Consider the following 24,345-nt stretch of genomic DNA (forward strand, 5'->3'; position numbering starts at 1 on the left):
CTGAAATAAAACTGGGTTATCTTCCCAAATAATGTATGTTTAAGATTGGAAAATTGCCTTAAGATTCACTGAGAATACGATAAAAAGAAACTGATAGGATTTGCTACATGATGATTCCCATCCTCTGATGAGAATATGATAATAAAAGAAAATATATAAGACTTTCTGGAGAGATTTCCCTCCTTTCATGTTACTGCAACATGTTACTGCAACATATATTTTAATTTTTTAAAAAGAAGTAGCACTGTTAACTGTTTTGTCATTTACCTGCTGGATGAAATCTGTTTATACAGTATTGAATGAGATCTATCTCACTAGGAGCTGTGGTGGTGCAGTGGTTAAAATGCAGTACTGCAGTCAAACTCTATTCACAGCCTCAAGTTCAATCCTGACTGGCTCGAGGTTGACTCAGCTCTCCATCCTTCTGAGGTCAGTAAAATGAGGACCCGGATTGTTGGGGGAAACATGCTGACATTGTAAACTGCTCAGACGCTGCTGTAAAACACTATGGAGTAGTATATAAGTCTTGAGTGCTATTGCTGTTCATTCTGTTTGATATCTCAACTTCTTCTTCCAAAGCGCAGGTGTTCGCATTTTAACATCTGGTCCATTTTTTTTTACCTTTCACTTTTCCTATTTGATTTCACTTGCAGCCTGAAGAATTCAACATTATTTATTTTTGTGTTGTTTTTGTTGGACCTGTGCCTGTAACTTCACATGTAGATGTGTGATTCCATGAAGCATTAAAAGATAGTTTTCCCCAAGAAATAACATCAAATCCTTAGAAGAAAAATAGAAGAATTGACTTGAATACTCCAAATCACCATTTTCTAATTGAGCCATAGATGATAGATTGATAGATTAGATTGATAGATTAGATAGATGACAGATGATGATGAAGATTGATAGATAGATGATAGATAACAACTCCTGAGTTTTGCTTAGTGACCATTCAAAGTTACAACAGCACTTAAAGTAGTGACATGATCGTTTTTCACACTTATGACTGTTGTAGCATCCCTGTGGTCACGTGATCAAACTTTGAATGCTTGGCAACTGGTTCATATTTATGACAGTTGCAGTGCCTTGAGGTCATGTGATTGTTTGCGACCTTCTGACAAGCAAAGTCAATGGGGAAGCCAGATTCACTTAACCGGGTTACTAACTTAACCATTGCAGTAGTACACTTAATAATAGTGCCAAGAATGGTCGTAAAATCTCTTAACTGTCTCACTTAACAGATATTTTTGGGCTCAATTATGATCAGACGTTGAGGGCTACCTGTACACAGATATTGTAGAATTTTAATAACTTCTTATAGTAAACAAGCTTACCTAATCCACCCTACTTTTTATGACGCTGGTTGTTATTCCTACTTTAACACTGGAAGTATTTTTTTCCTAGAAAAAAAATTCAGAAAAACCTCACTGAGTGTTTTAATAAATCCCATCATGTTCCTTTCAGCACAATCCTATGAATGGCTATTTCTTGCATCCAGTTTAAAAATTCCAGTTTATATCTAGAATTATTGACTCAGGCTCCAAAATATCAGTTCCAGCCTTGCTGAAGTCAGTGAAATTTATACTTCTCAGTAAATACATAGGACAGCAGTGATAATTAATAAATCAATTGTTAAACAACATTACTTAAAATATTGTTATATTTTATAACTCAATGATTATTAATTCATTCCATTTCTGAAAAATAAAATCATCAAGGAATGATATAAGAACATGACAGATAGCATAGAGTTTTGCAAAAAAACAGTTTTAACCAAGAGATTTAAATGTCACTCAGGAACATTTGCCTGTAAAATACCAATTTATTTTAATACTTAAAAAATAATAATAAATCCAGTGATAAATGTCCATTATCAAGAATCAGCATAAAGTGCCAAATAGCAATAACTTTAAACCAAAAACATATTGGAATGTCTTGTCTTTTTTTTTTTTACACTGTTTAGGAAAAAAAATAAAGATGATTCTGGATAAAATGCTCATGTTGAGATTTGTCAGCAAACTTTCCCACCCGCCTTTTTACAAAACACAGTTCACCATCATCTGGACACATGCTTACTTGAAAGTACCACCAAGGCCACACTGTGCACAGCAGTCCCTTTGATTTATTATTATCATCAAGTTTCCCTTTTGTCTCTCGGGTTGTTTTTTCCTTGGTTGCTTGATTTGGTTTGCTTGGTTTTTCCTTTCAATTTTTCTTTCAAATTACAAACTACCTCCTAAGGCACCAGACCACGAATAAACAGAAATGATAGCATGCTCCCTAGAGCATGCAGAAGAGATTCACACACACACACACACACACTCTCCCTCTCTCTCTCTCTCACACACACACACAAACCTGTCTACCAAAGACAGAAGTGTTAATTTCTGAAGAGGATGGCAGGACCCCTGTTATAGCACGAATCTCCTTCAAAATGTTGCCTCTTTTCAAGCAGTTTTATTAGTGATTTTTCCTGCCATCTCAGCCGTGCCCCAAATGTGGAATTAGTTAGGATAATACCCTTCTAGATTTTATTTTCCAAAGTTTACAAAGGAGACGCTTTTAAACAAGTCACACACATAAGAATAAACTCAACTGGGGAGGTAGAAAGCTATTTGTTGTTTGTGTTTGAACCGAGGACAAAAATTCCTCTCCAATACATGAGCACCACCTTTTGACGTAAAGTTTAGTGAAGTCACGCAGGATTTACACTTGGAAGTATTCAGGTTTTGGAAAGACTGACTGTGTTTTTCTGTATGTCGGGTTGTGGGTTTTCTTGATGTATTTTTTAAGTATTAAATTAATTGTGTTGAGTGTTTCCCATTGTCTCTGTGAAGAATTTGATCTAAAATGCAGAGTGAAGTGGAGAGATGAAGTTCGTTGGGATTAAAGTCTTTAGCATTTCATTTTGGAAGGTCGGAGTTCCTTTACTTGTGTGTGTAGTGTCTTGTGAACAGCCAGAGTCCTGGATTGGCAAAATCCTTTTCCACATTCTTGACACTTAAAAGGTTTTTCTTTTGAGTGGATATATCTGGGAAGAGAAAATAAGAGAAAGAGAGAAATGGATTTTTTTAATGGACGTTTAACCTCTCCAAGGAAATACAATTCTGTTTCAACTTGCTGGAATACAAACATTTGCTGGGAGGAAAAAATTAAAGGGAGCTTTGTTCAACTGAAGAAACCTGTAATCACTCTGGATTTGGATGCACAATTAATGTTGATCCTGCTACGATTTACTGTTTAGACCACTGTTTCTCAACTTCAGCAACTTTAAGATGTGAGGACTTCACCTCTCAGAATTCCTCAGCCAGTTTAGAAATACCGGTTTAAACAGTGACACTTTTATCAATAGCACTTAGACTTATATATTGCTTCATTGTGCTTTACAGCCTTTTCTAAGTGGTTTACAGAGTCAGCCTATTGCCTCCAACAATCTGGGTCCTCATTTTACCGACCTTGGGAGGATAGAAGGCTGAGTCAACCTTGAGCCGGTCAGGATCGAACTCCTGGCAGTGGGCAGAGTCAACCTGCAATACTGCATTCTGACCACTGCGCCACCATACAATGCATACATGAACATGTCATGATGCAACTGCCATAATTAAGAGCTCGTATCAGGATACCTAATTCAAGGCGATAAGTTGCAGCACTTTTTGTGATTATGTCATCACATGCATCACCATTTGCTCTCCCTTGCCCACTGCAAGAACTCGGGCAAGAAAAATGGCCATGCAATATTTTTTTGTGAATATCAGAATGAAATTCCATCCCAAAACGAATACAAAAAGATATATTTGGAGCATCTCTTTGAATTGGATAGGAAAATACAAAAACCAAAGAACCCACCATCTCCCAAATTAATTAAATTAGAAAGTTTAATATCTAGTTCTCTGTTAATAACTTCAGTAGAATTTATATAGCAGTTGTGTATCAGTACATCCCACTGTTTTCAGATCATTCTGAAAACATGTTTTTTCAACTCCCATTGTGTTTAGTAGTGGAAAGTGGAAAAGATTAAATTCTAAAAGCATAGTACTGTCCTCTTTCTATTAGGATTACCATATCTAGGCTGGGAAAAAAAACTCAGCAGCCAAGTGTTAAGAATATCTTGATGGTCATCTGGACTTTAGCAGATTACACAGAGTAGCCTTAAATTATAACTAGACTTTTGGATATAAAAGAGAAGGATCCAAAAACTCAAACTTTGTTTTAGTTGTTTAAAATAAGTGACCAAGGAAGTCTCCAACTTTAATCAGAAGAATCCTGAAGGAAAAAAAATGTTAACACTTCTGCTATCTTTAAATCTCTCTCCAAGAATTGCTATTACTCTGCAGTAGACAACATAGAAGCCTTTCTTATTTCCCATCTTCAAAATTGGAAATAATTCTAAAGTTATATCCCCTATTCAAATATAAGACAGACAGAAACCATCAATGATGAAAAAGCCCAGAAATCATAAAACTAGAATGAACAATGAAAAAAAGATAATTCACAAAGGAGCTTCACACAATATTAACAAGCATGTAACTACAACTTTAAAGTGGTTACAGTAAACTTAACTATAATGGTTTATTTTTATTAGCGTGCTGAGAATTCTGTATTAGATTTTAGTATAGTTTTCATAATCCAATCCCACACTTTGAAATTAATTTAATTGTGTTGAGTAGGGATGTATTTATACCAGTAAAAATATGGAAATACATACTAAATGAAGAAGGATTACAATAAAATTTAATGGTTTTCCCCAATTTGTGTACATGTCAAGGAAAGAATGTACAGAAAGCTACATGGTCTCTTGGGGAAAATGTTGATTTTGTAATCAGAAATTGTATCCAGTTTTGGCATTAGATTATCAAGCTTAGTGGTTTATAGCAGAGTTCATTGATTGGACTGTTGGGAACTATTATTTAGAGCAGACCCTAATGTAAAAAATAATTTTAAAAAGTTTGGGGGGGGGGGGGTAGAATAGTGATATATTCTCTAATCAAGAGTTTAAATATGAAGCAAACTCCTGATCTTCACTGTCTTGAAACCAATATAACTAATCATCTTTTTTCCCCCTCTGTCTTTAAATCCAAGGAGTTAAATAGAACCGAGATTGTAATTAATTAACTTCTCCTCACTAAAATCTTGGAACTTACCTCTAAGAAACATGTTTAATATGATACATTTGGTGGGGTTTTATATAAAATATGCAGTTATACTTTGAACTGATAATTGGTATTTAAGGGAAGATACAGTTAAAAGTATACTCTTTGCATACAGAAGATTCAGTTTTGATTAGCTTTGCCATTGGTATCCACATGATATCTGTTCTGCCTGGCCTAAGCTACTAGCCATATACCCAGTTAGTAAATTAAAGTTGCCAGAGATAAAGCTCTGGAACCGATGATCTAAACACCATTCCAGAATGAGAAACCTGTGCTCCTCCAGATGTTGCTGAGCTTTAGCTGCCTGGACCAATGAGAGTTGTATTTCAGCAAAACCTAGAGAAGCACAGGGTGTTTCTCTCCGACAGTAATAAAAACATAATAGGATTTTTACCAATAAAATAGTTTCTTTGTTGTGACTTCAACTTGCTGTTAAAAAAACAAGACCATCCGCATATTTACTCCATAAGCTTTGGTAGCTGAAAATTCAATGAGGATTACTCTGAAACGATATCCTCCAGGTGTGTTCAACTACTATCCTTAAAATCCTCAAAGAGCATAACATTTTGAAGTAAGCAGGGAGATATCTAGTGGGCATGAGTACGGAGAAAGCTGGCATACAAGACTGAAATGGTCATCATCAAATTAAAAAGCATGCGCAATCAACAATGGATTAGGGGAGTCAGGGGAAGCATGCAGATTCAATCCCTGGGCACCTTCTCAAAGGAAAATCTAGACTTTGGCTCATGGAGTTAGCAATAGCAATAGCACTTAGACTTATATACCGCTTTACAGAGCTTTACAGCCCTCTCTAAGTGGTTTACAGAGTCAGCATATTGCCCCCCAACAATCTGGGGTCCTCATTTTACCGACCTCGGAAGGATGAAAGGCTGAGTCAACTTTGAGCCAGTGACAATCGAACTGCCGGCAGTCAGCAGAAATAGCCTGCAGTACTGCATTCTAACCACTGTGCCATGGTTATATACCATTAATGTGAGAGATCTTTAACAAAGATCATTACCATTTTTTGCATGATAATAGCAAGGTGGATGGAACAGGAGACATACCAAGTTATCAGTGATGCCACCAGAGAAGGATATGAATATCCATAGCCTCCACATGGGAAAATGAAGAGCATCCCGAAGTACCAATATAGTTGACCCCATTTTGAATTAAATGATATAATATTTCCTTCACGTTGAATGGAAACATAGGACGTGAAAAGCAGTTTCTAGAACTGCATGGCTGCATCAGTGCCTACAAGAGATCTTCATTTTTCTGAGCTTTGAAATTAAGAATTGTTTGCAACTGTTCAAGCCCTACGTTGTCAACGTAACATTATCTGCAAAAAACGATATCCATCACTTAAATCAGGGGTCTCCAACCTTGGCAACTTTAAGATTTGTGGACTTCAACTCCCAGAATTCCTCAGCTAGTCATGCTGGCTGGGCAATTCTGGGAGTTAAAGTCCACAAGTCTTAAAGTTGCCAAGTTTGGAGACTCCTGACTTAAATGGATGAATTATATTTAAGTCAAAGCAGTGTCATTTATATAATACAACCCAAACAAGCAATATTATGATAAATTTTCTAAAGAATGCACCCTAAAATCCTTTATAATAAACTTGAGTTTTGTTAAATAAACATGTTCAGTCACCTGTGATCTCTCAGATGATCTTGCCTTCTGAAGGCCTTGTGGCAAATGTCACACGTGTATGGCCTCTCATCTGTATGGGTTCTTTCATGAATCAAAAGGTTGTAGGACTTGGTGAAGTGTCTGCCACAGAATTTGCACACAAATTCCTTCTTGGTTTTGGAGGGTAGCCTCCCACGGGTGGGTTTCTTCTCGGGGGAAAGCTTGGTCACTTCAAGCAATGAGCCCAGGCCTGCAGAAGAACCTTGGTTGTCTATCTGTCCCAGTTTTGAATGATCTTCTTGGGTGGCAGCTACAGCAAGGTTTGCAAAATCAAATCTAGGCTTGGCTTTGAGTGGCACGTTTGTGGCTTCGTGCTTGGGATGGATGACGTGTGGGAACAACGGGAAGGCAGGCAACTGGAATCTGGCATCCACTAGGCTGGTCACACCAGGCACTTTGGAGAAAGACGAGCGGGGCAGATGCATGGCAGGGTAGCCCAAAGTCCATTGGTGAAGGTGAACAGCATGGAGGGCACTGAAACCGTAGAGGTTGGGCAGGTGGTCCGAAGGCACTGCTGGGAGGCCATTGAAGGCTTGCAAAAAGGAGTAATTGGTCAGCTGCAGGGAAGGATGGATGGGTACTGGGGCAGGCAAGGTCTTGCTCCCCATCCTGGCAGAGAAGTCTGAAAGAGAAGGCAAGTGCCTGCAAGGAAGGAAGGAAGGAAGGGGAGAAACATAAAAAGGGCTCAGTAAATGAAGTGTGGAACAAAGCAGCTATTTCATTTAACGTAATTACCCTAGTAGAAATAAGATGACACAAAGACACGGAACCAAGAAGAACAGGTATAGCACAACGTTCAGAGAATGTTAAGACACTGAATGATGAAATTATAAGTACAGAAATTATAAGCTGCAGCATCAGTCTCATTTCATAATACGACTTCCCTGACAGATTGTTTGAACAGCTGTACCTTCACAATAAATATGAAACTGAGTAGCCTAACCACTAGGAGATCTTAAGCAGTTATTAGAAGCCCTGGAGGGCAACAGCAAAAGCCTCTAGCTTTTCCCTTCTGAGGCCTGGCCTTTGTCCCAGAGCTAATCTTCCTGGTGGCACTGTGGAATAAGATTCAGCTACCACTTCAGAGAGCTCCTGTCCACATCATCTTCTTTGCTTCTTCTATCAAAGCATCTCTGTACAATTCCGTGTGAAACTTTCTGAACTTTGCCCCAGTATGATAGACCTTGGTATCCTGGAGACATCAAGGGAGGGAAAGCTGTATGATACCAATGTCATTTTGGTTCACTGTGTTATAAAAGGACAAGAAGTAGAATGCAATATATACAGTCCCCAGGTGAAGACTTAGAGTCAATTCCTACTTACAAACAGGCTGCTTATTGCTAAAAAGGTTGCAAAGCTTTCTCCTTCCCCGAGCCGACAAATTACTGAAGCCTCACACAATGTTTCGGGAACTACTGAAGCTGCGTGGTTTTTAAATACAGCCTGTTTTTCCAGTGGTTCATGAAAACACCGTGCAGCTTCCATGGTTCATTGACATGAGGAAGGAGAAAGGCAACTCGTTGGTAAGTATGAGCTCTGACTTAACATACAAATTGGAGTTAAAGGCAGACTTAGGATCAGAACACATTCTTTGCCCAGGGACTGCTGGGTTGAATAGAAAAGAAACTTAAATTATATGTTTCCAGACTGCAGATAAGGCTTTCAGGGCAGAACCAGAACAAACAACAAAAGTTGTCAACTAGCGAAGAAAGACAAATGTGTTTCAGTACTCCTGCTATTAGTTAAATCCTATCCCAGAATGTGAGAGTCAGTCTGGTGTAGTGGTAAAGGCACCAGGTTAGAAACTGGGAGATTGTGAGTTCTAGTTCTGCCTGAGTTGAGGCACGAAGCCAGCTGGGTGGGTGACCTTGAGCCAGTCATTCTCCCTCACCCCTAGGAAGCAAGCAACGGCAACCCACTTCTGAAATCTTGCTAAGGAAACTGCAGGGATTAATTCAGACAGCTGCCAAGAGTCAACACTGATTTGGTGATGTGCATGCATGCATGCGCACGTACACACACACACACACATGAAAGCTGGAGGTTAGGCTTGTTGTACCCCTGATTTTTATAAAATTCTTTGAGAGAGGGAGGAGGAGTTGAAAACAAGCAAGCTGGTGAAAGAGGTTCTACCTGTACGGCAAAGACACAACTTCCAGCTCAAAGCTTCCTTAACTGCCTTTGCCACAACAACGGACAGGCATTGAGTTTCACAGAAAAAGCAAAACACGATCAGTGGGTCTTTGGGATATTTAATAAAAAGCTCACCTTTGGCAAATTGAGACTGGCACACACCTGGTTTGTCAGCTCAGGGTGAGCAGATTAGGCACATCCCTTGCCATTCATTTCTTCGGAAAAGGGGGCTTGGTGATGTTCACCCTCACCCCAAATTTATTTCCCCTAAATTGCATAAGAAGAACCTAGCAGAATAACAAAACCAGGACTCTATATTTACCCAACAGTACCAGAACAGAGAGTAAAAATGAAGCCACTTTCAAAAAATAAAGTGGCTTCACATAAACCATGAAACCATTTCAATTTTTTGCCCCACTTTGGCAATGCAGAGCCTCACAGATCCTCCTTCCCATTTGCTCTCAGTCCCTCAGATGCAGCCATTGGGAATTATCTCGCACTTGGAAGTGGTAAGCAAACCTCTTGAATTCTAAGCAACGTGGCAGAATTCCTGGGCATTCCCCCCCCCCCCCAGGAGTGTCTATGGAGATCCTCAATCATCCAAGTCAAGATTGTCCCAAAGGTGCTTTTTTTTTCTTTCCAAAAGGCAATTACCTTTGGGGGGGGGGGGAAGCACCTTTCAGTTTTTCTGGAGCTCGATGAAGGCAGGCTACAATCCGCAATCCTGGGAATCAAGACTCAGTGCTCCCCATTTTAAGTAGCTGCCTTGTCTCTTTTCTCTCCCTCCCATCACCATGCTTCAACTCTGACCTCCAATTTCCTTCAGAAAGAGTTTTCAAAGCGCTGTTTCACATGGCATGCTGTCATTTCCCATATGCTTTCCTGCACTACGTGGCACTAACCAAATTGGTGACCTACTCCGAAATGCAACCAGGCCTTGGAATTTAAGGAGATCTTGGAATTTAAGGAGCTACACATTTAATCCACAGGGAACAACTAGTGGTAGAAAATAACACCCAGCCTCTTGCCCTGCACCCTACTTTTGTTTCTTGTTATCCATTGTATATGGAAAGACCCAATGTCCCCTCTCTATTTCCAGTCAGTCAATGAAAGAAGAGGATCTTTTAAAATTTGGATGGGATGCCTACATCAGGGTTTAGGATTAAATGAGTAGATTAATATGTCCTTTTTTTTGAAATTGTAAATAAATCTTATGAAATTCAAAAGGGGAAAACCCATGCAGAATCTGATTTATATATGCTATGTAGTTTTAAAGGGATTATTAATTTTAATGTTTTAGGTAATGTTCAATGTTTAATGGGATTTTAAAAGGGAGATAATTAATGAATATGTAACTTAGAGGTGGCACACTTAAACTGATATTTTAGGTGGAAAACCTATTTATAGCAGTGTTTTTAATCAGAATTTAGGATGAAATATACAAATGTGACAGTTAAAAGTACTGAAGTATAATAATTATGAAGCTAACGTAAGTGAATTAAATAATGAAATAAGCATTTGGAATAATATAATAAAATAGAAAACGTATGAAAGCATTGTTAAGATAAGAAATTGAATACAAAAATTGAATATGTAACTATGGTCATATTTGTATGTATATGTGAAACCTGTAATCATGCTGTTCACTAAAAAGAGATGTTAAAATGTGAAAACTGAATAAAACTTGTTTTAAAAAAAAACTTGGATGGGACACCCCTAGGAGATCCCAAAGATATAACCTTGATTGGGGGGAAAAAATCTGGAAAACAGCAAAGGCAAATCTTTTAGCTGTCGTTTGAGGAAAAATTGTATTGAAACCACTCGGGTGTTGAAGACTCCAGAAACTGAACCAGAGTTGAAAAACTAAAGTATTTTCAACCCCACCTCCAATCAGAAGTGGGGAATGGCAGAGCAAGCCTAAAACTCAGGAAGGCTGGACAAGTTCTGAAGCCTCAAGTTCAGGAAAGTACTATCGACATCTCAAGAAGCAAAGGGAGTCAGCCCATGACAAAACTGGCACCTGTTTGAGTGGCACTAATTTAGCATTCCCTTCAAAGGAAATAGGAGAGAGAAACGCCAGCTTCCTCCATTGGCGGAGCCTTCCTTGATGAGATTACCACATTCAACACTAACCAGCAATTCTGGGAGTTTTTATTTATTTATTTGATTTGATTTGTCAATCGCTTACAAGATAATAGGTATAAGTATAAACATGAGTATGAATACAGGAAATAGGTACGAATAAATGGGGACAATAGGACAGGGACAGGAGGCACGATGGTGCACTTATGCACGCCCCCTCTTAGGAATGGGGTGAGGTCAGTAGTGGTTAGTTTGAGGTTAAAGGAGTGGGGGTTAGAGGATGTAACAACAGAGTCAGGTAGTGCATTCCAGGCATCGAGCACTCTGTTGTAGTCCCCCAACTACCTGCAGAGTTAATTCTAGGCTGAGAATAAAGCCTATCAGCCTGGAACCATCTGTGCGTTCAGAGCGAAATGACTGCGAGTGGAGGGCTGAACATGGTCTCCTCCTCTTTCCCGAATAACCCCTTGTGGCAAAAAAAAAGGACGGAGTCACTTTTGAACTAGTTAAACCCAAGCCCGTTCAGACGACTGCGAAACCAGCCAAAATGAACACGCTTTAAGGTTGCACCTGAGGGAGGCGGTCCCGTTTGAAAAAGAAATCGCAGAGATGGGGAATACCGTATATAACGAAGCAAAACAGACCCACAGATCTCAGATTGAACCGTGTTTGGGCCCGGTTTGTTTTGTGTATATATGCCACGCTTTCGTTTACTGGAATCACTTAAAACCCTGCCCTTCCGGTCTCGGCTCGGCACACAGTCAAGATTTTTTTTTCCCCCGGAGATTGGATCTCTGCCTGTTACCGAAAACAGGACGGATGACCCTCTGCAAAGGTCCGAGACGGTCCTTTTGCTGCAGAAAGTGAGATTCTGATATAATAATTTGGGCAGAGGGTCCTGAGTTCGCTTCCTGCGCTAATACAGCGAGCTACAAACTGGGTTGACACGCGTTCGCTTTAGGCAAGAAGAACATAGTTTTTGCCTGATAAGAGGCTGGAGGAGAATAGGCGGGGCTGTCTGTTGGCCCTGGAGATAAACTGGACGGCGGAGACTTCTCTCTCTCTCTCTCTCTGTGTGTGTGTGTGTGTGTGTGTGTGTGTGTGTGTGTGCGCGTGCTCAGGACCCCACATCGGCAGCCAAGATACACAGCCAAAGTTTCAAAAGGAAAAACTTTGCAGGGATGACTTGAGAGTCATCCGTGGACGGCGTAGGGGTGTCTCTGTGGCACAGGCTGGCCCAAAGAAACCCTTGCCCTGCCCCATTGCAAAGGCGGCGACCTCCTCAGCAGCTGCGGGGTTGGCTAAGGGCCACTTTTTTTTTCCACCGCAGTTTTACTAGATCGGCCTCAAAAAGAGAGAGTCGTGAATCCTAGAATTCCATCGCGTTGACCCAGAATAAGCGAATGTGACATTTCGCCAAGATCTGGCTTTTCTAATTGGATAAATTCAGAGTAGCCTTCGACTAAAGCACATGCACACGCATTCGTAAGCCAGATTCCTCCCCACCCTCCACTACCACACACACACACCCCTTCCCGCCTCTGTTAACTATTTGAGAGCCGGTCCGTCGTGCAGTATTCTCTTTCTTTTCGTTTTCCAGAGAGCCTTTAGGAAATCCCTTGTTTTGGATCTGGGCGAGGGGGAAAAAAAACCCTTTTTAAAAAAATCTGGCAGGGGGTGGGGAAGAGGGGTGGAGAACGTCGCCGTGTCTGGCGTTTTTTCGGATTTTGGGAGCTCAGATCTAGTAGCCCAGGAGGCAGGGGAGCAAACCGATAGTCAAAAAATATATTGCTTTTAAGAATGACTTGGTGTGTAAGCATTTAAAAATACACAGTAATCAACAATTATTTAGGTGTTCTCAGGTTTACTGCTGTGCTTATTTGGTTCGAGACCAAACACTATTAGGTTCCAAGTAATTATCCGTAGACTACGTAAGATTTCGTGAGGCAACTGGAATCCCAACAATAGGCGATTTTCGTCCGAAAGGATGATGCTAAGGCGAGCCCTGAAAGCATTAATTCCAGAGGGGGGGAAAAACTCAGCCAAAAATAAACCCCCAGACACATTAAGGTATGCTCCCCTTCACTTCAATCGTTCCGGAATCAAAATACATACCGCATAGTTATTTTCCCGCCCAATTCACTTTCCTTAAAAGTCGTTAGGTTATCTAAACCCGGCTCCCTTTAAAAAGGAATTCGCCGCTCTATTTAATGAAGTAACAAATTCCAGTGAAATTTTGCTTGGGGGAGGGGAGGAAATGCCCCTCAATAACGCCCTACACTATAGTCAGATTAATCCGTCGTTAGGACAACTTTATTCCCAACTGACAAGGTGCTAAAGGAAGTACGCTCGACTTCGAGAAACGGAGAAACCGATTTCGGGACCCCATCCAAAGGGCTGCCGTTTTAATCCCATGGCGCCGAGTGAACTCTGCTTTTAAAAGGCGAAGGGGCGCAGAACGAGAAAAATTAGAGAAATTCCTTTCAACCGATTTTTTTCAAGACGAAAGGGAAGGAAAGTTCCGGTGTGGCAAGAAAGCTTTTGGGTGCTAAAAGCAGGTTGGTTAGTTAGTTAGTTAGTTAGTTAGTTAGTTAGTTAGTTAGTTAGAAAGAGAGAGGAGAGAGGGAGAGAGAGAGAGAGAGAGAGAAGGAAGGAAAGACAAACAGACAGAAAGAAAGGAAAGGAAGGAAGGAAGAGAGAAAGAGAAAGACAGACAGACAGACAAACAGACAGACAGAAAGAAAAGGCGAAGAGGGGAGCAGAAAAAGCTTGTTCGACTATGGCTACAGATTTGCTGGCTGGGGGTACAAATCGGTAGGTTTTCCTTTCTCTCTGTTATATATACCTCGAGGTAGAAGCAGCGACAGGGACTCTGTTAGGACATCAAAGCCACAGGGGACAATCAACATTCATTCCCCGTCCCCGCACTTTTCTGACACAGAGCCAGCTGTTTCTTTTATTTCAGTGTCACCTACACCTTTAAATTCTGTTTCATGTCAACAGATCTTTATCAGCAAGATATTTGTCTAGGGGTTTGAAAAGAGTCTGGGGGTTTGCAGCCCCTTACTATTCCCATTACCCTCAAAGGCAAAAAAGCAAAAACCTATCTAAAAATAAAATTAAACACACGGGGGTCGCTAAAAACAACAATGCACCGACTCTGAGGAATGCATAAGATTGATTGATTGAATGAATGAATGAATGAATAAAGGAATAAATAGGGGACATACAGACTGCAGGCTACTCTAGAGTGGGTAACAAAGCCAACAAAACTGAAAATAGGAGTAAAAGAAAGGCTGAGGTTGTGGCTCTTCTAAACATTCTTAATATTAGAAGTTCCATTAAACATTCATGAAGCCATCCACCCTAACTTAATTTGGCCCCATTTGATCTCTGCAAAATTTACTTTAGTATAAAAGCCTAGTTTCTTGCTGGAAATTTTGCACCTAAATGTTTTTGTACTACTGTATCAAAAGGATAGCTTCACCTTTGTACCAATATCTCGTGAACGAAGATAGGATTATATATCTCTATAACCATAATTTACTTGTAGCCAAGACTGCCTTGTTTTGGAGTTACTCCACCCTCCCCCTTTCCTTCACTGTACAGTTTTAAGATTGCAATCCTATACCCTGAATTGATTGTGCTGTTTTCTATACAACCCAGTCCAGGGGACTGTAACTAGTTTTTGGAGGCTGCCTAAAGATAATTCCCATCAACCTCACCTGGATAGCCAATTGTGAGGCGTACTGGGAGTTATCCTTCAATGACATCCGAAGTGCCCATTCTCAGAAATTGAGATACAGAAGATAGAGGGAGTTGAATCACTTTTTACACTTTATTTCTTAACGAATTACCTTTTTACAGTACCTGGATTGGTGGAGATTAAGGTTGAAAATGTAATTTCACTACTAAGTTTGATGGGTGATTTTAGACCACTCACACCCTGGTTTTGATCAGGCTTCTGTCTACAATGTGGTGGAAATCCACCTAAAGTGCCATGGTTAATTGACCGTTCACTATCAATCCAGAACATTGATAGAGTAATTGAATAAGCCATGGTTAACTTCATAATGGATGAAACACAGCATGCCAACACAGCTATACTCTGATCAACTGACTTGATAATATTGTTATGAAGAGAGTTTGGTAAGAATGAATATTTCTTTGATATATTTCCCATCTTTCTGCAAAAAAAGGTACCAATATAAATCTCTCATACTGGAGAACAGAGCTCTCTATATGAATTACACGAGAGGATGGGCAAAGGAATCCATCTTTAAAAAGCTGTTCTGGGGATGTACAATCTGGCTAGATCAATGCTAGGTTACAGCCTATTTACATCTTTGTCTTAGGCATCCTAGGCACGCTTTAAGCACTTTCTAGAGTAGACTCTGCCAAGAAAGGGTTTGCCTACACTTGGAGCTTAGCCCAGGTCAGAAACTCAGTTGCAGTCAATTATAGCTGTGTTGTAACATCTGTGCTGCAAACAACTGGAAATGGAGCTTTCTTTCTCCCTTCGCGCATTGCCTTTTCCCCCAGGTTCAGTTCCACCACTTAGAGGAAAGCACAAAGGCTGCTGGAACAAGTGAATACTTTTTTTTTTTTTAGGGGGTGGGGGAGTGGGGAAAGACAGACACCTACTTTCCGGATGCTCTGAATCCTGCCCAAGTCTGCAGCTTTCACTTTTAAACTCAAACGCGTTTCTAGTTCCTTTTTGGTTGGGAAGATGGAGAGAAAGCATTCAGAGGGAGCTTTAGTTAACTCAGCCAGTTGTTCTCTCCTTCCAGAGTTCTGGAGGCAATCCAGCGAGTGTTCTTTCCCACTGACCCATGTTCTGCTTCGACTGCTAGGCAGGACTTCCACAATATTGCCCACCAGCTTGGAAAGTGCTTAGAGGTAATGGACATGGCTGGCACATAGGCGCCCCTTCCTGCGAGCTAGAAGCTGGTTCCTTATTTATTTATTTATTTATTTTATTTGTTTTGGTTTCACAGAATAGCTGCCCTTCCGCCTGTTGGGCTGGAAGACATACTCCAAAGTCATCTGTCTCCTTCTGGGTTTTGCTTTAAGGGAATGAGCTTAGCAGGCTGACTGCATTCCCATGACATGCCATATCCATGGTTAACTGACCCATAAAGGTTTGCTCAATTAACCCAATTTTCTGGAAGGACAGCCTGAATCATAAACTCATCACATGAGCTGGGTTGGCACAACAGAAAGAGCTGCAATGGAACTGGCTAATTTGTGTCTTAGATTGTCAACCAGGGAAAGGCAAACCTGCTTTGGGGGAAATTAACACGGGCTAGCGCTAGCAAAACTCCAGAGTATCAGACGGCAGCGCTGGGGGGAGGAATACCCAAGAATTAGGGAAGTGAAGATTGGGGCCCTTCAACTGTCGCTGAACTGCAACTCCCAGCAAAAAAAAAAAAAGGGGGGGGGTGCAGGGAGTTAGGAAGAACAGAAGCTCCTCTCGCGCTCACCGCTCGACAGCGGGCGTCACTCCCAACTCCCCGGAGCATTTGAGATCTCGGTTAGAGTTAGACCGTGGTTAGAATAAGGCCACGCTTTTGCTAAGTTATGCATCCTTGGTGCTACCGGCAGCTCTACGGCTTTCAGCCGGTGGGGTTGACTTCTCTGTGAGTGAACTGGATTCATACAAGCACGCTAAGCCCAAACTCGGCAGATCAGAGCACGACTTCGGGAGGGAGCTGTGTAGTCCCGTCGCTGAGCTAGTCAGCCAGGGAGGAATTCCCGAAGCGGTAAAGCACTCTCCCGGGAAGACACCTGGGGAGTTAAACTGCCCGCATAAACCACTGGGCCAGAGAATCAAAGGGATCCTCCCGGACACGAATGTAAAGGAATTTGGGAGAAAACGAAGAAAGAGCCCAGCAAACCTTTCAGGCCTGCTCTTCCCCTCCGGATCCGCTTCCCCATCGCAAGCCTCCGCGAACTGTCTCAGAGGTGTTAAGTCTGCAGGTAAAACACGCTGGGTTCTCGACGGGGCAACGGCCAAGTAGGCCTTCGCCCGATGCAAGCCTGGACCCCCAGAGAACCTCCAACCAATCCACCTTATGATTCTCAATCGGAAAAAACAGAATGGATTTGCTTGGCCGGGTCCATTGAAAGAGGAGAGGCGCGTACAACGCGCAGTAGTTCACCTCTGGATGCGAAGGTTTGGGGGGGACGCAGGGCAGAGTTGAAAGCTCTCCGCCGCCGCCCCCCTTTCGTGTGTCTATCGCCCTACGCGATTGAAATGTTGGGAGGGGGGAGAGGGGGCTGCGAGGGTGACTCCATCCATTCGCCGGATCCCTTCGGTTATATTGGGAACCAGAAGTCGGCCGCGTCTTTTTCCGAAAATCAGAGTGAGGGCAGGATAATGCTACAGAGCTCAAATCCCAAGAAAAGTGTTCGATCACACCCAGCTCCATACTTACCTGCCAGTAAATAGAGCCAGGGATTTACGGTTAAGCTCCAGGCGAGTAATTTCGCTTCTACCCGCGTTATTTCGATCGCCACTTTGTTGGCGCCCAGGTCCGGAAGCAGATCTGGCCAAGCGATCGATCGATCGATCCATATCGAACGTTTATTCGCGTTGTCAGGTGGAATAATGACAACCGCGGGCGTTTCAATGAACTACCCGAGGATTCCCTTCCTCACGTTGCTTTTTCCCTTCTGAGCACCCGCCAGTCTTCCAACAGCAGATGTAAGCTCTTCGGGGCTAGGGTCTCCGCCCCTTTTAAGGAACCTGCGCGGATCTCCTGCGGGATCCGAAGAGCCGCAGCTCCTCTGCGCTCGGCTACCTGCCTTTCCCCGACTAAACAAGCAGGGTTTTGAGGGTTGGTTTTTTTGGTTTTTTTTGGGGGTGTCTCCCGAGCTTCGGGTTGTCCAGGAGGAAGTCCAGCCGAGCCCCTACCTGCCTTTGGGAAATCAAACAGGAAAGGGAATTGGTTTGGCCGGCCAGAGCTCCAACCCGGAGCGAGCGGCTTGCGAGGATCGCCTGAAAGGCAGTCAGGGATGGTGGCTCTGATTGAGCGTGGACGGGTTCATTACGCGCCATGAGAAGCGGCTGGAAGGAGTCCAACGGCCCAGCGCCTCACCTTTCCGGAGCTCAGCCAGGAAGGGGCAAGGCTGGCTCCCTCCCCTCGAGTCGGACAAGCCTTCAGGGCGCGCGCGCGTCCAGCCCGACAGCGCCCTCACCTCGCCCAGCTCCCCGGTGCAAATTGCCAGGCCCCAAAACGCTCCGAATTCGTTGGAGGGTCGCTCCCGAATAAAGGGGCTGCGAAACGAGGGGGGGAGGGCGCGCTCTTTCCCTCCCTGTACGTCTCAAACACCCCGAGAGAAAGTATCTTTCAAGGGCCTCCAAAATCTGAAAGGCTCCTTTGGAGGAGTCACCAATTGGGACAGGAGGCGAAAGCCAAGAGAGAGGAAGAGCCATTAGAAGCCCGCCAAAGACACACGTGTGTACGCCTGTGAGTGGGAGGGGGGGCACGCGAGTGAAAGAGAGAGGGGGAGAGAGAAAGTGAGCAAGAAATAGAAGTTTTCCTCAAGCTGAAGAACATCCATTTTCAATTAACAGCCGAAGTGGAAATTATTTTAAGTGAGGGGAACGTGGACCCAGAAACGTTGGGGGATTACTAAGCGGGAAGCGCCACTTATAAAAGTAACCCATAAACACACCCTGTGTTTAAGTTCCTAAAAGTTGTCGGCTGATTTTGCTGCCTTTCCCTTCAAAGCCCGTCTAGCAGCGAAAAATGGCCCTCTCTTCAAAGTAAACGAATGGCGGGGGGACGACGAATTGTACCCCATCCTCCGGGCAGCCCCATTCCAGAACATGGGTTTGCTGTTTTGTTTTTCCTTTCGTTTCCCTGGGGCTCTGAGAGAAATTTCCTGCCGGGCAGAAGCGGGAGAAAGTGCTTCTTTTTTCTCCATTCGGCTGTTTTGCTGGAAAAACCCCGGAGTTTTACTGAAAGCCGTTTTACAGCAGCTTTGCAGCTGCAGAGAAATAGGAGCCGAGGAGAAGAAGCCCAAATTTCGGATCAGTTTAGATCTACCTCTGACTAAAACCTGGTGAGGAGGAGACAATGTGGTAACCTCGCACTAACGCCTCTGCCAGCTCTCGGAAAAAAGCCACTTAAATTAGAAAGACTGGCACACGGAATCCACCGCAGCATCTCGGGGCAAATGGGCCTTTTCCTATTTGAGAAGAGGCGCGCTGTCTCAGTGCCTGCACACACACACACACACACAACACACATACACACCCAGAGCCGTCTACCCGAAATCTGCTCCCATTTCCTCCGAAAGGAACCTTAGCCTCCAAAGGCGAAACGAGCTTCTCTCTCCAAAAGCCCTCGCCCCGGGAAGGCAACCGGCGGCGGGACGGGTTCCGACAACAAGGCCCTCAGCCTGGCTTCCTAAAGCGCAACCAGAGGATTTGCGAAGAGGCCAAGGAAAGGCAGGAAAATGAGCCCGGTTCAAGCTCCGCAAGGCCTTTCCACGCTGCCACTGGAATTGCCCGGATCCCGTTCGTTCGAGTCTGAATCGAGAGGGGACCGAATTTACTACAGACGATTACAAATCCAAAGGGCCAACTTGTTTTTATTTACCTTACACACGCGGTGGAACACATTTCGTCAAAGAAACCAGACATTTTCCATCAATAGCCTCCTCCCCCCCCCCACCTTCTGCGTATGTAGACTTTTATCTCTCTTGACCCAGAGAGGTTGTTCGAAGCAAAAGCAACTTTGGAAAAAACGGTTGGACAATTGGAAGTCGCTGCACACGAGCGTTTCTGATTGAGAGGGCGGTAACGGATGGAGCAATCGGAGGGAAAAACAGTTCAAAACCGAAGGAAGGAAAATCGCAGAGCCAACTTGCAGGTGTGCTCGCCCCTCTTTTTCCTAATGTGCCCACGCGAGTTTTCATTCCTCCGCGAAGCCACAGACAAAATTCTGGAGGGTTTGAGAGTAGTCCTCTCACCCGCATTAAATCTTATTTGCAAACCGAGCCCGAGCCGTATCTTTTCCAAACTAAGGGAGACGCCAAGAGCACGAGAAGCGACAGGGCGAAGATTTAAGGCATACCGAGGATGCACCTGCTTGGATTCGGGCCCATGAAGGGCTAAGGTACCTGCCGGGGGAAGCCCAAAGTCAAGTCGGAAGCCTCCAAAAGACGAGCTGACCCGGTTTAATCATGCAACCGGCTAAACGGAAGGCCTAGCTTTTCAGCTCCGCAGATCTGACATTCTGACATCTCTGATTTGTTCAGGCCTAGCAAAAATCGAGCCTTTGCTAGGCAGACTGGAGAGCAATCATCATCATCATCATCATTCTCACATCGAACAGAAAAATCTGGTAAATACCAGAACTCCAGCTCTCTTGGGGAAGACCCCACTCTGGAGAAATTAAGCCAAGCACCGGCCCTCTTACTGCAGAACAATTCTCAATAGATTCCCGGTCCTCCCTCCGGAAAACAGGTTCAAGGTAGATCTATAATTGGCCTTAACATTTAGGACGGTCTAAATAAGCGTGCCGAAATCGGAGCCATTTCCACCTTTAACCCTTTGCAAACCCCACACCCGCGAATAACAAAGCCACACACCAGCACCCTGGCACACATAACCCCCGCTTTGGAAGACCTTCGCAGGTATTTCGAAAGACCTCGCTCCCAGATTTTTTAGGATCCGGCCTCCTGCTTCACCCCATCATAGACAACCGGGCAGAATGTGGGGCTGCCTGGCTGGAAAAACGGCAATCCCTTCGGCCAGGGAAGGAAGACTTTCCGCCTTCTCCCGGCGGGCATTCAGCAGCTGGAAAGAAACCTGGAGAGGTGGATTTGGGGGGGGGCGCATTTAACATCAGGCGGCATTCCAGGAGCAAAACCGCCTGGCTGCGAGAGAGACTGTAGTTCTGCCAACCAGGAAAAACCCAGGGAGGCCGAAGCTTGCAAGGCTAATCTCAAGGGACGAACTCCTGGCAACCGGCGCCTTCCAAAGAAAGCGCCGGGCTTGGATCTGCGCTCACTCGTTGCGCCTCTCCCCCCCCCCCGTGCTGGCGAACGGCAAACCTAACGCCCCCCGCGGGTACTTTCCCTGCAAAACTTTCCCTTGGGGGTGAGCGTGTGTGTGTGTGTCATTCCTTCTCTTCCCCCCTCGTCCCCTCCATTTTTGGACAGCAAACCCCATTGATCTCAAGGATGAGAAAGGGCTTGGGAGGAGAGCGCGGGTCCGAGAGCCGAGCAGGAGGGACCGGTCTCCCGGAGAAAGGGATTGGGATGGGAACGCCTGCTGCCTCGGTCGCCGCTCAACCGGTGGCGCTACTGTCCTCCCAAGCAGCAAGATCAGAAGCATCCCTTGACTACCGGGACCGGGGAGGGAGACTCAACCCGGCCGCTTAGAGATGCGCTGCGCCCCTCTCCCCAACAGATGGGCCGGGGCCGGGGGCGGTGAGGGCGTCTGGATGTATATATTTACCTAATCTTGATCTTTGATCCCCGGGTCTGCAGACAGTACAAAGAGCTTCCTGGAACTCAACTGCGGAGCGGCCCCGACTGGGCAGAAGATCCCAGGACAGGCGGGCGGGAAAGGGAGGGAGGGAGGGGAGAAACGGACGCGGCGCCAGGTGCCGAAGAGGTCGCTTGTTTTTCCCCCTCCCCGCCAGGGCCAGGCGAGCGAGGCGAGAGCGAAGGCGAAGGCGCCTCTGACTGAGCACGCGAGCGCCGACTGAGCGGATCCCTTCCCTGGGCCGCCTTCTTATTTCAATCCCCTGCCTGCCGGACTCCCTCCCTCTTCCCGCCCCCCCTCCACCGCCCCGCTCGCCTTCCCCACCCTTGGGCATGCGCACTGGTGGGAGGAAAAAGTTTCGCTCACTTTTTTGCGGCTCAGATCCCGGTGGCGGTCCGCCCCGCCTGACCTCGCTCGGGTGGCAGTGCTCCCGGCCCCGCCTCCGCCGAGGCCCCGTGGGATCAAAGGCCGCGGGGGGAGGAGGGGGGGCTGCTGAAAGTCAAGAGCATCTTCTCCGACAAGCAGGGGGTCCTAATCCCCGAGAGGATCCCGGAAGCTCTCCCGGCTCTTCCCGTATCTCCTGGCAATAGAAACGGCTTCTTTCTCGCCCGCTCACCTTTTGCTTGCCTCTTGCTGGCTCCTCGATCAGCCCTGCTTGGATAACCTTCTCCAAAGGATCCCGATTGCACACCTTCTTCGGCCGTTAATTCTGGGGAAGCGAAGTTGCAAGTTGGAATCGGATCGTTCTTGAATTAACCCGGGGGACGTTTCTGCCCTTCGAAAAGCTAACACCACCACCGCCACCCGCCGCCACCACAGCCTTCCCCCCACTTCCAGGAAAAGCTTCCCCCTTCCTCAGCTTTTGATGTTTTCGGGATGTCCCCTCCAGTCGAGTGGGTCGCCTTCCTTCCAACCCGAGAGCAAGTTCTCCTGAAATCAGGTTTCGAGCGAAGCGAGCGGAAGTTGAGCCCGCTCTGCAGACGCCTTTGGAGGGGCGATGCCATCCTTCTCCTCCCCCCGAACTCTGAACTCCGCCGCGTGGCTCTTACCGGCAGTGGGCCCGGATTCGCCGTTCCTCTCCTCCTGCGGTCTGAAGCTGGATTTTCCCCAGACTTCTGCAAAACCGGGATATAGTTTCACTATCTCAGCCACGGGTCCTCTTCCTCCCATCGCCGCTTCAGGAGGTTCAGGTGAAGCTAAGCTGGACGGAGAGAGAGCCAAGAACCCCCGTCCCTCCCTCCCTCCCCCTCCGCCGCCGCCGGTTTGTTCCCCACCGAGCCCTCCAGTCCAGAGCGGGCGAAAGGCGCTCTTCTCTGCCTTGGTTGTACCGCTCGGATCAAGGTAACGTCTACTAAGGGGGAGGTGACGACGGATCCCTCCTGCTAATAGGGCTCCAAGCCTCGAACAAGTTCTCTGGTTATTGTTTCGCCAATCCTCGCCGCCCTTTGACAACTGCCTCGAAATGACACATTCCGACGTTGGAGTAGGGGAAAGCGAGAAGTGTGTGTGTGTGTGTGTGTGTCCCCAAACCCTTCCCACCCACCACCCACCCTGTCCGGGACATTGAACACAACCGACCAGGCTCCGGAGTAGCGTTTGCTTCTTCTATTCTAGAGAGGCGCACAGACCTCGCTTGCCTTCAACCCCGGCCCGGGAAACATCTCCGTGGGAACGTACTGCCGAGAGCCTTACCAGCGATAGGGCTCGCGGTTGCCCATTTTGCTGGCAACAGCATCCGAGGAGCGAGTCCGCCGGCCGGTTTCAAAAGTCCCTTCTCTTAAAGAGGCTTCTCTAGAAAGGCGGGCCGTGGGAAACGCCAAAGCTGGCGGGACTCGCAAAGCGGCGTTTCCTTCCTCTGCCCGAAAGCTACCCGGCGGGGTTGGCCCTCTCTTGAATAATCCCCGAGTGGACGCTGATCCGGAGCGAGCGAGCCTTTTCCAAAGGGAAGGCGTCGCTCTCGCGGCCGGGGAGGCGGAAGCGGGGTGCGCTGAAAGTTGAAATGAGTTTCGCGCGGCTTGGATTTGACCCGGCATCGTCCATATATAGGACATTATATTGTAAAAGGGATGGGTGAGGAGTTTTACTTCCAGCTTCCCCCAGTTTTTTGGCCTGCGCCGTAAATCACCCCACTTGAAACAGCGCTTTTAATTTCCCTCCGCTAGTGCACGTCCGAAACGTAACGCCAAATCGTATTAACGGCTGCCTGCCTCAGCAGAGGGTTCGACTAGAAGACCTCAAAGATCCCTTCCAACTCTGTTATTCTGTTCTGTTAAGAAGCCAATGCAAACCCTTTGAAGGAGCTGCACACCCTGAAGACATCTGGAGCTCCTGTAACCTGCTCGAGTTCCTTCCCCTGCTTCGTCCTGGATTCCTCTCCAAACCTATTTTAAAATAATCGACGTGTTTTAAACGCAATCATATAATTTCGCCGTTTGCTTTTTTTTTTTTTTTCAAACGCGGGTTAGATGACGCCTTATGAGGATGATTTATAGTGAGATATAAAGAGATAGAGATAAAGATATAGATAAAAAGAAAATAGAGTATTTTGGATGAAAGGGCCACACATTTATTTAGCCAATCTGATATCTATTTACTTCTGAGGAGATCTGCATAGGTTCGGCTGTTAGATTGTAAATCTAATCAACATTTAAAAGAAAGTACATTGCACTAAATTTTATGAACCCCATTGAATTCAAGGATTATTCCTTATGTGAATATTGGTTTGAAGGTTACATTCAATTCAATTTATTTTTAGTAAAGCGTCCACATGGATACAGCCTA

At 45.1% G+C, this 24,345-nt stretch overlaps 1 protein-coding gene across 4 annotated transcripts; it reads right to left on the reverse strand.

Moving 5' to 3' along the window:
• Window positions 1-1,787: 1,787 nt before the first annotated feature.
• On the reverse strand, window positions 1,788-23,985 carry OSR1 (odd-skipped related transcription factor 1). Of its 4 annotated transcripts, none has more exons than XM_087947143.1 (3): window positions 21,931-23,985; window positions 6,807-7,487; window positions 1,788-3,031 (listed from the first exon to the last, which is right to left on the reverse strand). In XM_087947143.1, exons 2-3 carry the CDS (start codon window positions 7,451-7,453, stop codon window positions 2,896-2,898), a joined length of 783 nt encoding a protein of 260 aa, XP_087803269.1. In that variant the 5' UTR covers window positions 7,454-7,487; window positions 21,931-23,985; the 3' UTR covers window positions 1,788-2,895. The 4 variants fall into 4 exon arrangements, with proteins under 4 accessions (XP_087803269.1, XP_087803253.1, XP_087803244.1 ...); XM_087947127.1 differs by lacking the exon at window positions 21,931-23,985 and adding an exon at window positions 21,535-21,820; XM_087947118.1 differs by lacking the exon at window positions 21,931-23,985 and adding an exon at window positions 17,498-18,407.
• Between the last annotated feature and the right edge of the window lie 360 nt (window positions 23,986-24,345).

The sequence above is a fragment of the Notechis scutatus genome, chromosome 1 (assembly GCF_049901735.1).
Source record: "Notechis scutatus isolate UNSWTSFEM ecotype Mainland chromosome 1, rNotScu1.2, whole genome shotgun sequence".
Classification (NCBI taxonomy): domain Eukaryota; kingdom Metazoa; phylum Chordata; class Lepidosauria; order Squamata; family Elapidae; genus Notechis; species Notechis scutatus.

What these genes read in the sequence shown, in the direction of transcription:
- OSR1 (XM_087947118.1), bottom strand. Translation starts at nt 17,637, where the DNA reads ATGGATCGATCGATCGATCGCTTGGCCAGATCTGCTTCCGGACCTGGG. An exon ending in CTGGCTCTATTTACTGGCAG is followed by an intron (nt 7,488 to 17,497) that starts GTAAGTATGGAG and finishes CCTTCCTTGCAG; the next exon opens with GCACTTGCCTTCTCTTTCAG. An exon ending in GATCATCTGAGAGATCACAG is followed by an intron (nt 3,032 to 6,806) that starts GTGACTGAACAT and finishes TTCTCTTCCCAG; the next exon opens with ATATATCCACTCAAAAGAAA.